At 37.0% G+C, this 12,795-nt stretch overlaps 1 protein-coding gene across 2 annotated transcripts in view; it reads left to right on the top strand.

The window, feature by feature from the left end:
• Positions 1-1,292: 1,292 nt before the first annotated feature.
• LOC102582521 (syndetin) overlaps positions 1,293-12,795 on the top strand; it is a 29,012-nt gene continuing 17,509 nt past the window's right edge. For both annotated transcript variants that reach the window (XM_015309449.1, XM_006348990.2), the window contains exons 1-4: positions 1,293-1,833; positions 6,361-6,528; positions 7,037-7,111; positions 8,436-8,514. In XM_015309449.1, coding sequence (XP_015164935.1) covers positions 1,600-1,833; positions 6,361-6,528; positions 7,037-7,111; positions 8,436-8,514 — 556 coding nt within the window. In that variant the 5' untranslated portion in view covers positions 1,293-1,599. The remainder of the gene's footprint in view (positions 1,834-6,360; positions 6,529-7,036; positions 7,112-8,435; positions 8,515-12,795) is intronic.

Genomic DNA, 12,795 nt, shown 5'->3' with positions numbered 1-12,795 from the left:
AACGGCTTGCACAGAGACAGAAGCTCGAAATTTGAGTTCCAAGCTTCCATTTCACAACACATCTTCAAATCGGGACGTTCTAAAACTACCCTTTCACGCCAAGATCAATTTCAGGAGTTCTACTCTCCCGAATTCGATTCCGTAAAGCCATACAAGCTCCTTAACGTCTTGGCTATCCACTCATGTGATCAAATTCATAATTAAATTCCCCATTCATTACCAGATTTCTCTAGACCTCACCTGACTCAGATTTTGTAGGCTAGAAATTTCCAAGTTACTACTCAAAAGTTTTCTGGCCCAAATTCCTTCCCTGTTGGCTTTTCCATAACGACAGGAACATGTCGTTACACTCCCTCCATCCAAATTTATGTGACACCTTTCAGATTTCGAGATCCAAACAAGTTTAACTTTGATCATAATTTTTTCATACATCTTTTACTTATTTTGAAGTGTTGTTAATATAACTTGTAGTATTTTTACGTAGTTTTCAATATATAAATTTTATTTCAAAAAACTTGAATACTCAATGCCCAAATTTAAACTGTTTGACCAAATTGTGCCACATAAATTGAGACAGAGAGTATAATATTATTTTAATGTAGTACTGTTTTGCTACCATTTTGTCATTTTTTGTTATCATCTATTGTCTCTTGTACTTCCATTACATCTTTATTCTAGATTTTTTTTGTCTTAAACATACGGTCTATTGGAAACTGTCTTTCTACTTCACTACTGAGATAAAAGTAAGATGTGCGTACACTCTCCCTACTCATACACATTCTATGCGATTACGTGAAATATGTTGTTGTTGTTGTCGTTGTAAATTAGACTATTTCAAAATATCTATTTAACACTCTGTTTGGATGATTGTTATGTATTGTTTCATAATGTATCATATTATATTGTATTATATTATATCATACTGTATTCTTCTAACAAATACAATGTTTGGATAAATTGTATTGTTTTCCATCGTTACATAATGTCACATATTCATAATTTGAATAATAAATCTACAAAAAAAATAAGGTACAAGGTAGATCTACTATGAAAAGATAGGATAAAGATGAAATATAATTATTAAATAATAAATAAAGACAAAATGAAAAGAAAAATATAAATATAACAATGCGATTACATCAAATCGATCATTACATAAAATAGATCTCTTAGTCATTATCTAACAATGAATTTAAATAATACAATATAATATAATTTAAGTAACAATCAAAATAAAGATCCTACCTATCAACGGTCCAAACAAGGTGTAAATCAACATGTAATTACCAAGTCCCACCAAAACAACCAATTTGAGCCCCGAGCCATCTTCCTTCCTACCTTTTTCTTTCTTCTCACATGCCACTACCAAATTTATCAACCAAAAAAAGTCTAACCCCACCACCATTTTTCTACTCAACAACTCAAATTTGCAGACTTTTCTTCACTCGCATCAGTAAAATATCCAACAATTTCTCAATCATATTGTGAGTGTTGAAGCCAGCCATTGTAAAAAACACAACAGTAGAGTTTTTCTCTTCTTTGATCCGGATCTCAGAAGTATGAGATCGAAAAGGGTTGATTTGGAAATTGCGGATTGAAATGCAGTCAAATTCTTCTCCGCCTTTTCCTTTGATTCCACTTGTTCTATTCAATGGCGGTCAATTGAGCGAAGGTGGGTTTGAATTATCTAGGTTTTTGTTTTTGGGTTCTTTGCTCTTCTCTCAAGGAGGCGACGACGGTATGGACTTGTCTAAAGTTGGAGAGAAGATTTTGAGTTCCGTTCGTTCTGCTAGATCTCTTGGTCTTCTCCCTTCTTCTTCTGATCGTCCCGAGGTAAATTCCGATTGCCCTCTTTCAGGCGGATTCAGGATTTCAAGTCCTAATTATGTCAGTGAATACATAGAATAATTGCTATCAGCTCTAGGTTGTCTAAATGTTGATCTTTATGTCTCGGTGGATATTTTATTGAGGTGTTGGCTAATTTTAGTTATCTGAATTGTCTAGAACATTGAAATGCAAAATTTTGATTATAATTAGAGGAACCACCCATTGCATCTACAAATTATAGGTCCTGCCTTACTATTTGTTGCAATTTTAGTAGGTTTTTGTTCATCAATTTATGCTCCACGTTAGAAGTACTGGGTTTAGACTTTAGCTGAACCTGATAGCTCTATCTTGCATCTGCCACTGCTTACAATATCTTTGTTAATTTTGTATTGGAGGCATATTCAGGATTTTAAGTCATTAGGCACTCATTTTTGACAGTGAATTCCATATTAGTATGTGGGTGTGGGCAAACATGTGATCGAACAATTGCTATCAGCTCCTGGTTGTCTATGGTGATCTTTATTTCTCAGTGGGTAGTGTTATAGGTGTTAGGTAATTTTGAGTTATCTGAATTGTTTGGAACAATGAAATGTACAATTTGATTAGAATTAGTTTAATTTTGTACGACGCAGCTGGTGTTCTAAGATGATTGAGTGTAAAAAATATAGACTAAAACTTGTCCTTGAGGTGGTTGTGTTAGAAATTACGGTAATGATACCAGAATGGAGTTAACTTTTGTGTTGAAAATTGGAGACTACAACTTGATTAAAACTTTAAGCGATTTGGTTGAGATAAGGTAGTTATGGTCTTATGGAAGTGTTTGAGCATCTCCAAGCTCTTGCTTGCGATAAAAATGGTGTTTTTACCCAGAAGGTTTTTTCTGGTTGTTAAAAAGTTTATAGAGCTCCCTGAGATTAGCTACTTTTATTTTTTAATTTTATTTTATATATGTATATATATATATATATATATATATATATATATATATATATATATATATATGTATATATATATTAAAGTTGCACCATAACAGTGCCAAAAGACTTTACTTGGTAGTGGTCTCATTCATGATATCCTCCCTTTTTTCATGAAAGTAATGCTTATTTGATGCTGGAAGGACCCCCCGCCGTACAAAGAGGTATAAATAAGTAGAGAGCCTAGACAAAATTTTGGTTCTCAAAAGAAGATGTCAATAATATGCTTATAGGAATTTTGTGGGTGCTCCTAAAGTTAAGCTAAAATTAAGACTAAGCCCTAAGTTGTACAAAGTAATGTTCCTCCCCTTTGAAACCTCTCCACATTCCTTTCTCTTATGGTATACACACATGAATGCTAGGAGTGCAATGCTGTGCTTCTCACATGTGGTATACTTCCTTTCTTGGATAATGGCAAGGTAATTTTTTTTTGAAACTGGTAACCTTACTCTATATATCCACAGGTATGTTACAACCTAAAGTATAGTTCCCCTTCAAAAGTATTACAATCTATCAAAAGCTCAAAACTATATGTGTTGCCTATAAACAATCTAGAACATCTAAGATGTCTTCTGTTTGAGCTAATAAACTATGTTTACACCAAAAGTAGAATAGAGCTAGACACTTCATTTTGAAACCCTGAAGACTATTTTGTACATTTTCAAAGCTCCTATTGTTTCACTCTTTCTAGATTGACCACCAAATGCATGCTGGGACACAATCTTCCGTCTCTCCCCCTTCTTTGTAACATTTCCATCCCTGTTCCGGCTACTAAGTACTCCTCTAAAACATCCTGGTTTCACCCACCTGATCCTTTTTAGGCTAGTGAACATTCTATAGCTGTTCTGTCCATTTACAATGTTTGAAAAGATGGTTGACTGTCTCAGCTTGTTCCCCACACAAATATCACCTAGAGGCCAACTGATAACCTCTCTTGTTCAGGTTCTCATGTGTTAGAACAGCTTCTTTTTCTCGGAGCCAATTAAAACAATTCACTTTGTAAGGCACCTTAGGCTTCCATATCATCTTCCATGGTAAGGTCATTTTATTTATAATGAAGTACCAAGAAGTACTTGAGTAAATAGAAAATTTACAGAAGTACAAAGTAAAACATACAAGTCCATAAACTCAGTCATGTTTGTGACAAAAAACCGTTTTGCCAATAAAATAAAATTTGAATGCATCTGAACTACGCAAAAGATGACAATTCCTTTTTTTTTCCGTCAAAACATCCTTTATTCCTTTCCACCCACACTACCGAAATGATGTGCAAAGGGATGTACTTTAGATCTTCTTCAGTTTTCTGTTAATCATCTGTGCCTGGCAACCACTAATCAAATATTTGAAGCTTTGTTGCACCGGCTAATGGACCCCAAAAACATTAAAAGATAAGGACCAAAGCTGCCAAATAAATTTCACTGCAGCAATTAATACTCACAGTTTCTGCAGCACATTCACATAAAAAGCACATGTTGCATAATATAAAGCCTCTTCTTTGTAGATAGCATGCACTATGTGAGGCAACCCATCCAAAGCAAGCAACTTTGGGTGGGGCATTAGTTCTCCATAGCATATTCCAAGGCCAATAATCAACGCACTCATCTGATTCTCTCTGCCGCAAGTCATAACAGGATTTAACAGTAAGCTTTCCTTCTCAATTCATTAACCACCATTGAGAGTCTTTAATACTTTTACTTATAAAAAAGAAAAAGAACCACTATTGAGAGTCTTCTTTGCAATCATTTAGTATCACGGCTGAATTTTGCAGAAATAGACCAGCTTCAGCGATTTCCCAGTCTGAACTGAATATTACGTCCAACATTAGACATGTAATCAGCCAACAATCGGTTTTTATTCACAGCAATGCTATTCAGGGTTGGAAAGAGGTCTTTAAGCAGTCCAGCTTTACTCCAAAAGTCTTTCCATAATCTGACCTTTTTCCCCTTTTCCCATTCCCCACCTGTCAGTTTAATTGTATTCTTGAATTCTCCCTCCCCACGAATTAACAATCTGCTCCTGGATAGCAGCTCCACAAGGGAAATTATCAGGTTTAGGATCTCCAAAACTGTCTTTTACCATACTTAGAGCCTGTTTGGATTGACTTATTTTAAGTGCTCTTTAGCCAAAATAATTTTTGTAGTGTTTGGATAAAAAAGAAAGTGTTTTTAAGTCAAAATAATAAAAATAAGCCAAAAGTCAATCCAAACAGGCTCTTAGCGATAATAACAGATTTCTACAAAACAGTTTTCATTCATTAAGCCTCCACAACATTATATTGCATGCATCCGTTCTGCTTTGAATATTCCTCGCCTCAAGGACACCACCTATTTAGCATCTTGTGACTTTTTTTTTGATAACCGAGAAATCCGTCTGTTGTGACCCGCCCTTTGAACCAATCACAGCCTTCTAAACTCGGTGGATAATGGGCCCGCCCCTCTACCTTTCTCCACTTAAATACATGGGAATACATCAAATAGGAAGCTTACACACATAGACCAGCCACACAACTAAACACAACATTACAAAGTGAACAACGTCTTGAGTTATAGGAAGTTGATCCGGTGATACCTTAGTAGACTCCGCCCCTAGAGTAACAACCTTGGATATGTACTGATATGGTGTGGGACTTGAACCTGCGACCTAAGCCACAAATCCTCCACCTTTTACCACTCGAGCTAGGCCTTGGGGGCTTGCATCTTGTGACTTTTTGCCACTTTACCAGATGCATTTTTCTAGTTTCAGCATTGCCATCCCACAATAAATTATTTCAGCAGATCTACTAAGCTGCTGGATGAGACGAGGGTGGAGTGAAACACATGAAAAATGGTGGAATCTAGTTCCTTCTTGCATATGGTCGTCAATTTGGAGGGAAAGAAACAATAGATGGTTTGAGAATATTACTAACCCAATGCAGAAAGTAAAAGAAAACTGCATTAATACTCTATATTTTGGGTGTAAAGAACAGGGTATAGATGAAGTAGATCAATTAGTAGATTTCCTAGGCTCTTTGTAATTGTGATTACTTGCCTTTTTATTTTTTGTTTGGTTGCCAGCATACCCTCATTGCTGATGAATATAACTTTACCATTCTCAAAAATATATATATATTTTTTTTCTAAGACTATTTTTTCTCTTCTCCACCTTCAATGGAATTGGGTTAAGCATCATTAAAAAGGTTGGTATACCTAAGAATAATGATTGTAGAAATTGGATGGCATGTTATGTACTTTTCTTGAAGGTATCTACTTCTCTCTTTTGTGTACACTGTATCTTATGACTTAAGATTTCTTTATCTGTCAACTTTTGGGGTGCAAGCGTTAAAAGAACAATAAACATGTTGCATGCATGCTCCCTCTGTGCACCTTTAGTTGGTAGATATGACTGGAAATAGAAGTGCCATAATTCAGTCTTTCTTTCTAAGGGACGGATAGAAATCATGATAAGGTTAACATTTTTTGCACTCTCGTAGTCTCGTTTTTTCTACTGTTCTTCTGATGACTATGCCATGAACAATCTTCGTTTTTTTTTTCCTTTTCACAAGATGAGAGTTTGCCTGCAGGTTCCTGAACGAGCTGCAGCTGCTGCTGCACTTGCACGTGTTCTAGCTGGACTACCTCCTCATCAGAGATACACTCTTTCATCAAGCTCGGAAGAACTGAGCTCAATATATGGGAGCAAACCTCCTGGTCAAGTTGTCGAGGAGCTGGAGGAAGAATTCTATGAAGAGGTCACCTTCTGCATCTTAATAAATATTGTAGCCATATGTGTTTCTGTCATGTACATTCTCTAGTGGATCACTGCAAAAAAGCAATCCCAGAAAAAACAGAAGAAAGAAAGATCTAGGTAAAAAATTGACATTGCTTTAGCCTTGTAAAGGTTGATGCTGGATTTTAATTTGATGGGTCCAGCATTTAGGTTTTTACCCCTGAACTTATTACAATTTCAAAATTATGGGTTCCAAATGTTTGAAATTTCTACAAACATTTCACACACATCCACACACGCACGTGCTCTCTCTCACACACACACAGTGGGATGGGGGGCACATGCAAGTGGGACAGAGTTGAGGTTGTACAGATGATGATTTTCCCCCATTGCCAGCTTGTTGCAGATTTATTTTTTATTCATCTAATTACTTCATTTTATCTCCTTTCTTCCCCTTAGTTGTCCCTGTACTTAAGCAGTTGCAATCCATATCACTACAATTTTTGTGATAGTTCCTGAGATATGTATAGGAATTTGATCCTGTCGGACATATTCTGGAGCATATGCCATCTGAAGAGAGTGAATTAGCTTACTTGGAAGATCAGGTATTACTTCAATTCTTTCTCTTGGGTGGAGGAGGGAGAGAATCCTCCATTTGAATGCTTGTTATTGACATATTGTACAAGTTCGATTGTTGTTTGTTATGTTTCAACTGTATGTCAATTAACTATACACATCTTTATTTTATGATACAACAACATACCCAGTCTAATCCCGCAAGTGGATTTGGGTAGGGTAGACTGATAGAGTATACGCAGGCATTACTACCTTGGGAGGTAGAGAGATTTGAAAGTGCAAAAGGAAGATTTGAAAGCCCCTTTACAATTTGTCAACCTTTCACTAGGGAGCTAACAAAGTCCAAAATTGCTCAGTACTAAATATAGTGTTAACTTTTGATCCAACAAAAACGATAACGTTTACCTTTGAGAGTGATTTGGAGTTGAGATGCCACCAAACATCTTCAGTTTCTCATTTCTCAAACAGCAAAAATCACAGAAGGAACTATCCTCCAGATATTCTTGATGGCCTTATCAACTCTTCACAGGCTCCAACTTATGTATGCCTCTCTCAAGTGTTGTGGCAAGATCCACTTCAAACCAAAAATACAAAGAACGTACTCCATAGGTCAGTAGCCACTGAACAATGTAGAAATAGATAACTGACACTCTCTAGACTTCCCGTACACATATTGCATCTGTTGACCAACTGAAAACCCCTTCTCTTAAGATTGTCTTGTGTTAAGGACATGCTCTATTAGCCACAGAGATCTCCTGTCAGGACATATTTAAGACCTTTAGTTCGAGAAGTCTTTCCTTTATTTATTATATATATTCTGTACCTAGTTTAATATGGAAAGTTCGATCGAGCTCGGGTCGAGCTGCACTTGGCTCGGTACATAGTAAGCTCGGTTGGGCTCGGTTCAATAAGAGGGTAAGCTTGGAATTGTGCTAATATTTTGTGCTTTTGTACATTTGGTAAGAGTAAAGTAGTTGGATACTCCACTCTTTCTATCCCTTTTTTCTTCACATTTATTCATTGTAAAAAGTAGTTGGGATTGTTTGATGGCTTATGAGTTGGTAATCTGCAATGACATGATGGAGCTGGTTTTCTTGGATTTTGCCTTTATTTGATGGAATTCAGTATATGTTCTTTTTGTCAGCTGCTTTCCTATTTTGTTAATATTCTCCTTTCATAAGAAAAGCAACTCATAGTACAAAAAAGTGTAGAAATCACCTTTTATAATTGGCTTTGTCATGGATAAAAGAGCGTTGGAACTTTTTACCAGTATGCTTTTATAAGATATGTATCAACTGTATAAATGAATTCTCCATTACTAAAAAAATGATTCTGCTATGTATTAAACTATAGGCCACTCTTAGATTATCACAGCTGGACAGAATTTCTGAACGCTTGTCTCGCCATGTCATGGAGCATCATGAAGTAATGGGTAAGAGTTGTTCTTGGTGTTTTCCCCCTCAATCTAGTGGAACCATTAAAAGTGCTTGAAGGTTACTGTGGTCTCTGTCTCATCCACATTTGTTTGGTTAATGCTTTCTGAGTATTGATTCTTGATGTTATTTCAGTCTATTTTGTTTCTTTAATATTTTTAATTTCTTTGTGCAATAGTAGTTCTATTACTTGGTATCTTGTTTAGATGTGTAAAAGATAGGAAAAAGGGTAAGAAATGATGTGTCACAACCAAAAAAAATGACATGATGATACTCGTCTAATCCCACCAAGACAAGTTAGCCTAAAACCCAATGATACGAAAGAAATGCGGAAATAAACTAAAAATAACATAAGCGCAGAAAACTTAGTCATTCTCAAATACCCCAAAACTTGGTTGTCACGTGTACAAGCCATTAGTGTAATAATACATAATTTGAAAGATAAATACAAGTCTCAATGTCTTTGGTTCTCGTATAGAACAAAAACATAAATAAGGAACAAGATGGCTTGTCGGGATGACAAACAACTACCTCTCAATGTCTTCTCAATAAGCCTTGGAAAAGATAGAGAAAAGTAATCACGCAGAACCGGACTCGGAACCTACACAAGTGTAAAAGCAAGGAGTGGGTACCAAACAACATGGTACTCAACAAACAACCCACTAAAGACAAGGTAAAACTATCTAGAGTACGAGAACTCCTTTCATCCCAACCGAACCGCCACACTATAATCTGCATAGAACTTCAACCTAACCTAACAATTTACAATGCCTAGTTCACAAGGTTTCATATTCACAGTTTAACAGTTACATTTCATCAAATCATAAGTGTCAAATTCATCACTCACAATTATTAAGGTCATCAATCACAAGTATCAAAGTCATCAATCACAATTATCAGGTTTATCTATCACAAATATCAATCGGGACTCATGGGGAACACCCATAGTCTAGGTTCTAGCCAACAAAGACCCATCAATAACACTCATCGGCAATGACCTCGACATCAATAGCACTCGTCGGCAATGACCTTGGCATCAATAACACTTGCCAGCAATGACTTCAGCATCAATACAGTATATCACCTCACAGTGTTCCAGAACCAATGCAAATAGGCATGCTCACACAATAATGAAGAGATGACAATCACAAGCAATTCACATCCACAACAATACTATCAAAGTATCACATAAATCACCGAATCAATATCAACACTCAAAACAATTCACAATTCACAATTCACAATACACCATTATCAACACATTGCCTTTTTCATTAACCTCATTTCTATCATTAAGGTTATTCAATTTGAGCAATTAACCCATCACCTCATTCCCATTACTTCCCAACACATACAACAAAGAGAGTTCAAGATTCTACAAGGTTTAGAAGTTCACTTGCCTTAATCAATCACAAATCAATCCAAGACTTGAGCTTTTCCCTTCCGAACGATGTCCAAATGAACACAATCTAGTCAAACAAGTATTCCCAATGAGATTCCGGAATTAACAAACACCCATATCAAGCAATTTGAATAAATGGGTCAAATCGGCTAAAAAAACCCTATTCCAAAAATAAGGCTTGAATCTGAAACTTGTTACATAAATATGTTACCCAAAGCATTTGGAATCTATTGGTGAAAATCATTTCGAATACGGAGTTGTATTCAACTCATAATCACTATTGTTATAAAACTTGAAGTTCTTGAAAACCTTTCAAACTTTGCCAATCAAAATCCCAAATTTGATGTTAGAATTCACAAATGATCATTAGGGATATGAAGGTTTAGGGTTATATACACTTAACCAACTAATTCACCTTGAAAAACCTTTTTAAAATCGCCACACAAGAGTTCCCAAAGCTCAAAAATGGAAAAATGGGGAAGAAACCCCAAATTTTGGAAATAAACACATCCAGGGGTCCATCGCAAAACATGGACCCTTGGTGCATTAACTCTCCGCAAACGCGGGAGAGTCTCAGTGAACGCGGAGGTATGACATCCCGACCCTTCACGAACATCTCTTTCGCAAATGCGGAGGTCTGTCTTCTGACGCCCCGCGAACGCGGGGGTCATCAGTCACCACCACCAACAACATCACAAGGCACAAAATTCACCGAAAGGACCCTCGGGATTCGTTCGGAACCCTGTACACACAAACCAGATAAGAGTAAACTCGACGTCCGGACTCAATGGAACCATCGAAACATGAATTCGAGGTCTCCTCAACTCGGAACCCGTGAAAGGCACAATGAACAAACATAATGCCTAAAAAGGCCAAAATAAGCTAGAGTCCTATGGAAATTCAACCAAGACCTCCATTAGATCTAAAATCATCCCCCGAATCCAACGAAGCTGTTGTAAATTTGATCCAAGCATCCGAACCTCAAATGTCGACCAAAGTCAACCCAAAGACTAAAATCTCACCAATTTCCAACTTAGGACCTCAAATCCACGAAAAGACTCCAAATCTGAAACATACAACTCTTTTATACCAATTTCCACATTTCGGGACTGATGGAATTGACGGAATTCCATTTTGAGACTCGAAACTCCAAAAGACACTAAAAACCACTTTTTAACAACTTTAGCCTTTCTAACTCAAAAATTTCCACAATACACAACTTTTTACTCAACTTGAAACCAATTTTCACAAACCTCAGAAATGACTCGGGGCAACCATTGGGAGGGGTAAAATAGTAATTTTGCAAAATTTTTCAAAAATGACCAACCGGGTCATTACATGATGGAACAACTTTGATTATTCCATCAGTTTGTTGGGAATTTCTAGCACTTGCACATGTTCCAGACTAGGTAAATTCCTGATACTAGGCACAATTACATCAAACCAATCAAATCAAATCTAATGGTAACTAATATTTTTAATTTGGATAATCTTCTGTGAAAAATAGAGGACATACAACAAAACATAAATATTTTAAGAATTAATCATTTTCTACACAAACAAGGACTCACTAGTGCACCAAGATTGAAGAGTGAAACACTATTTTTCAAATGTACAAAGTTATTCCCTTTCCCTCAAATGCTCTCCTATTTCTGTCTTTTCACATCACTCACATTATGGCTAGACCGCAACATCTGATGCCCTGCAGCTTCTCTTTTTTTATTCTGAAGGCACAACTATGAATGAAGTACATCTTTTCTGATCAGTGATCTCTACATTTTCCACTGCAAGTTGAACCAATTTGATTCTATCGACCACAATTGTGTAGTCACTTTCAATGCAATAAGAGGTGATTCACATCTTCATTTGAAAATATACACATAAAACACAAGCTAGCATATCTGATTCTCATATCATCTAAAGTTCCTAGTGTTAGATTCACCTCCTTACCACTAGCCAAGTGAAAGATTGCCGCATCATCTATTCTAATAGCTATATGTCCTAATATCAACAATAGATTCACCCAAGGAAGCAAGCTCATTTTTATACTCTCCTCCTCGCTTTCCCTTGCATCCAACCCCCTCTATTCGTCTACCCTCTCCAACTCCCCACCCTCACTTAATGATCTATTTTATTTTCACCTCAACCCTCCCAAACATCTCTGTCCCACACCCTAATATCCCTTTTAAGCATCTTCATTTTTTTGTCTGAATTCGACATCACGTATGTAACCAAAAAGGAAGGGCGATAGCAGAACACCTTGCACCCTATCAAGGAGGAACATGAGTTTAAGGATTGCTTTTAGCTGAGCCAGAAGAGGAGCTGAAAGCCACTTGACTGTAAGGAGAGGAGGGCATGGAAATTTGACTTTGATGGCACGACTAATCAAAATGTTTTGCAAGTTGGAAGGATGGGTTCCCCACCACCACATAACTATTCTACCAACCACATATTCTTAAATAAGAATGTGGTTGTTAAATGAACTTAGAGAACTCCTCTATAGCACTAGAAATCACCCTACACCCTTCCCTCTCCTCCGGATATTGAATTGTATTAAAATCCCCACCTAAAACCCATGGGATATCCCACTCCTCCATAGTAGTTATCATCTCCTCCCAAAATCCTGGCTTTGAACTCCTCTCCTTACAAGGCCACACACTCCTCCAAATCCCCACTCAACTCCATTTTTGCAGCAGAGTCTAACTGCTAACGAGAACTCTCCTTTCTTTACCTCCATCAGCACCCACTTTCCTTCATCCCATGATAAGAGGATACCCTTTGCATTTCGCCTAGCCGGTAGGGATGGCAATGGGGTGGGGAGGGGTGGGGTGGGTTTTGGGCTATGCGGGCCAGAGCAGGTTTAAGGATGTAGGGATGG

This window comes from Solanum tuberosum, unplaced genomic scaffold, assembly GCF_000226075.1.
Source record: "Solanum tuberosum cultivar DM 1-3 516 R44 unplaced genomic scaffold, SolTub_3.0 scf00101, whole genome shotgun sequence".
NCBI classification, from domain to species: domain Eukaryota; kingdom Viridiplantae; phylum Streptophyta; class Magnoliopsida; order Solanales; family Solanaceae; genus Solanum; species Solanum tuberosum.
This window is presented reverse-complemented; position numbering and strand designations above follow the sequence as displayed.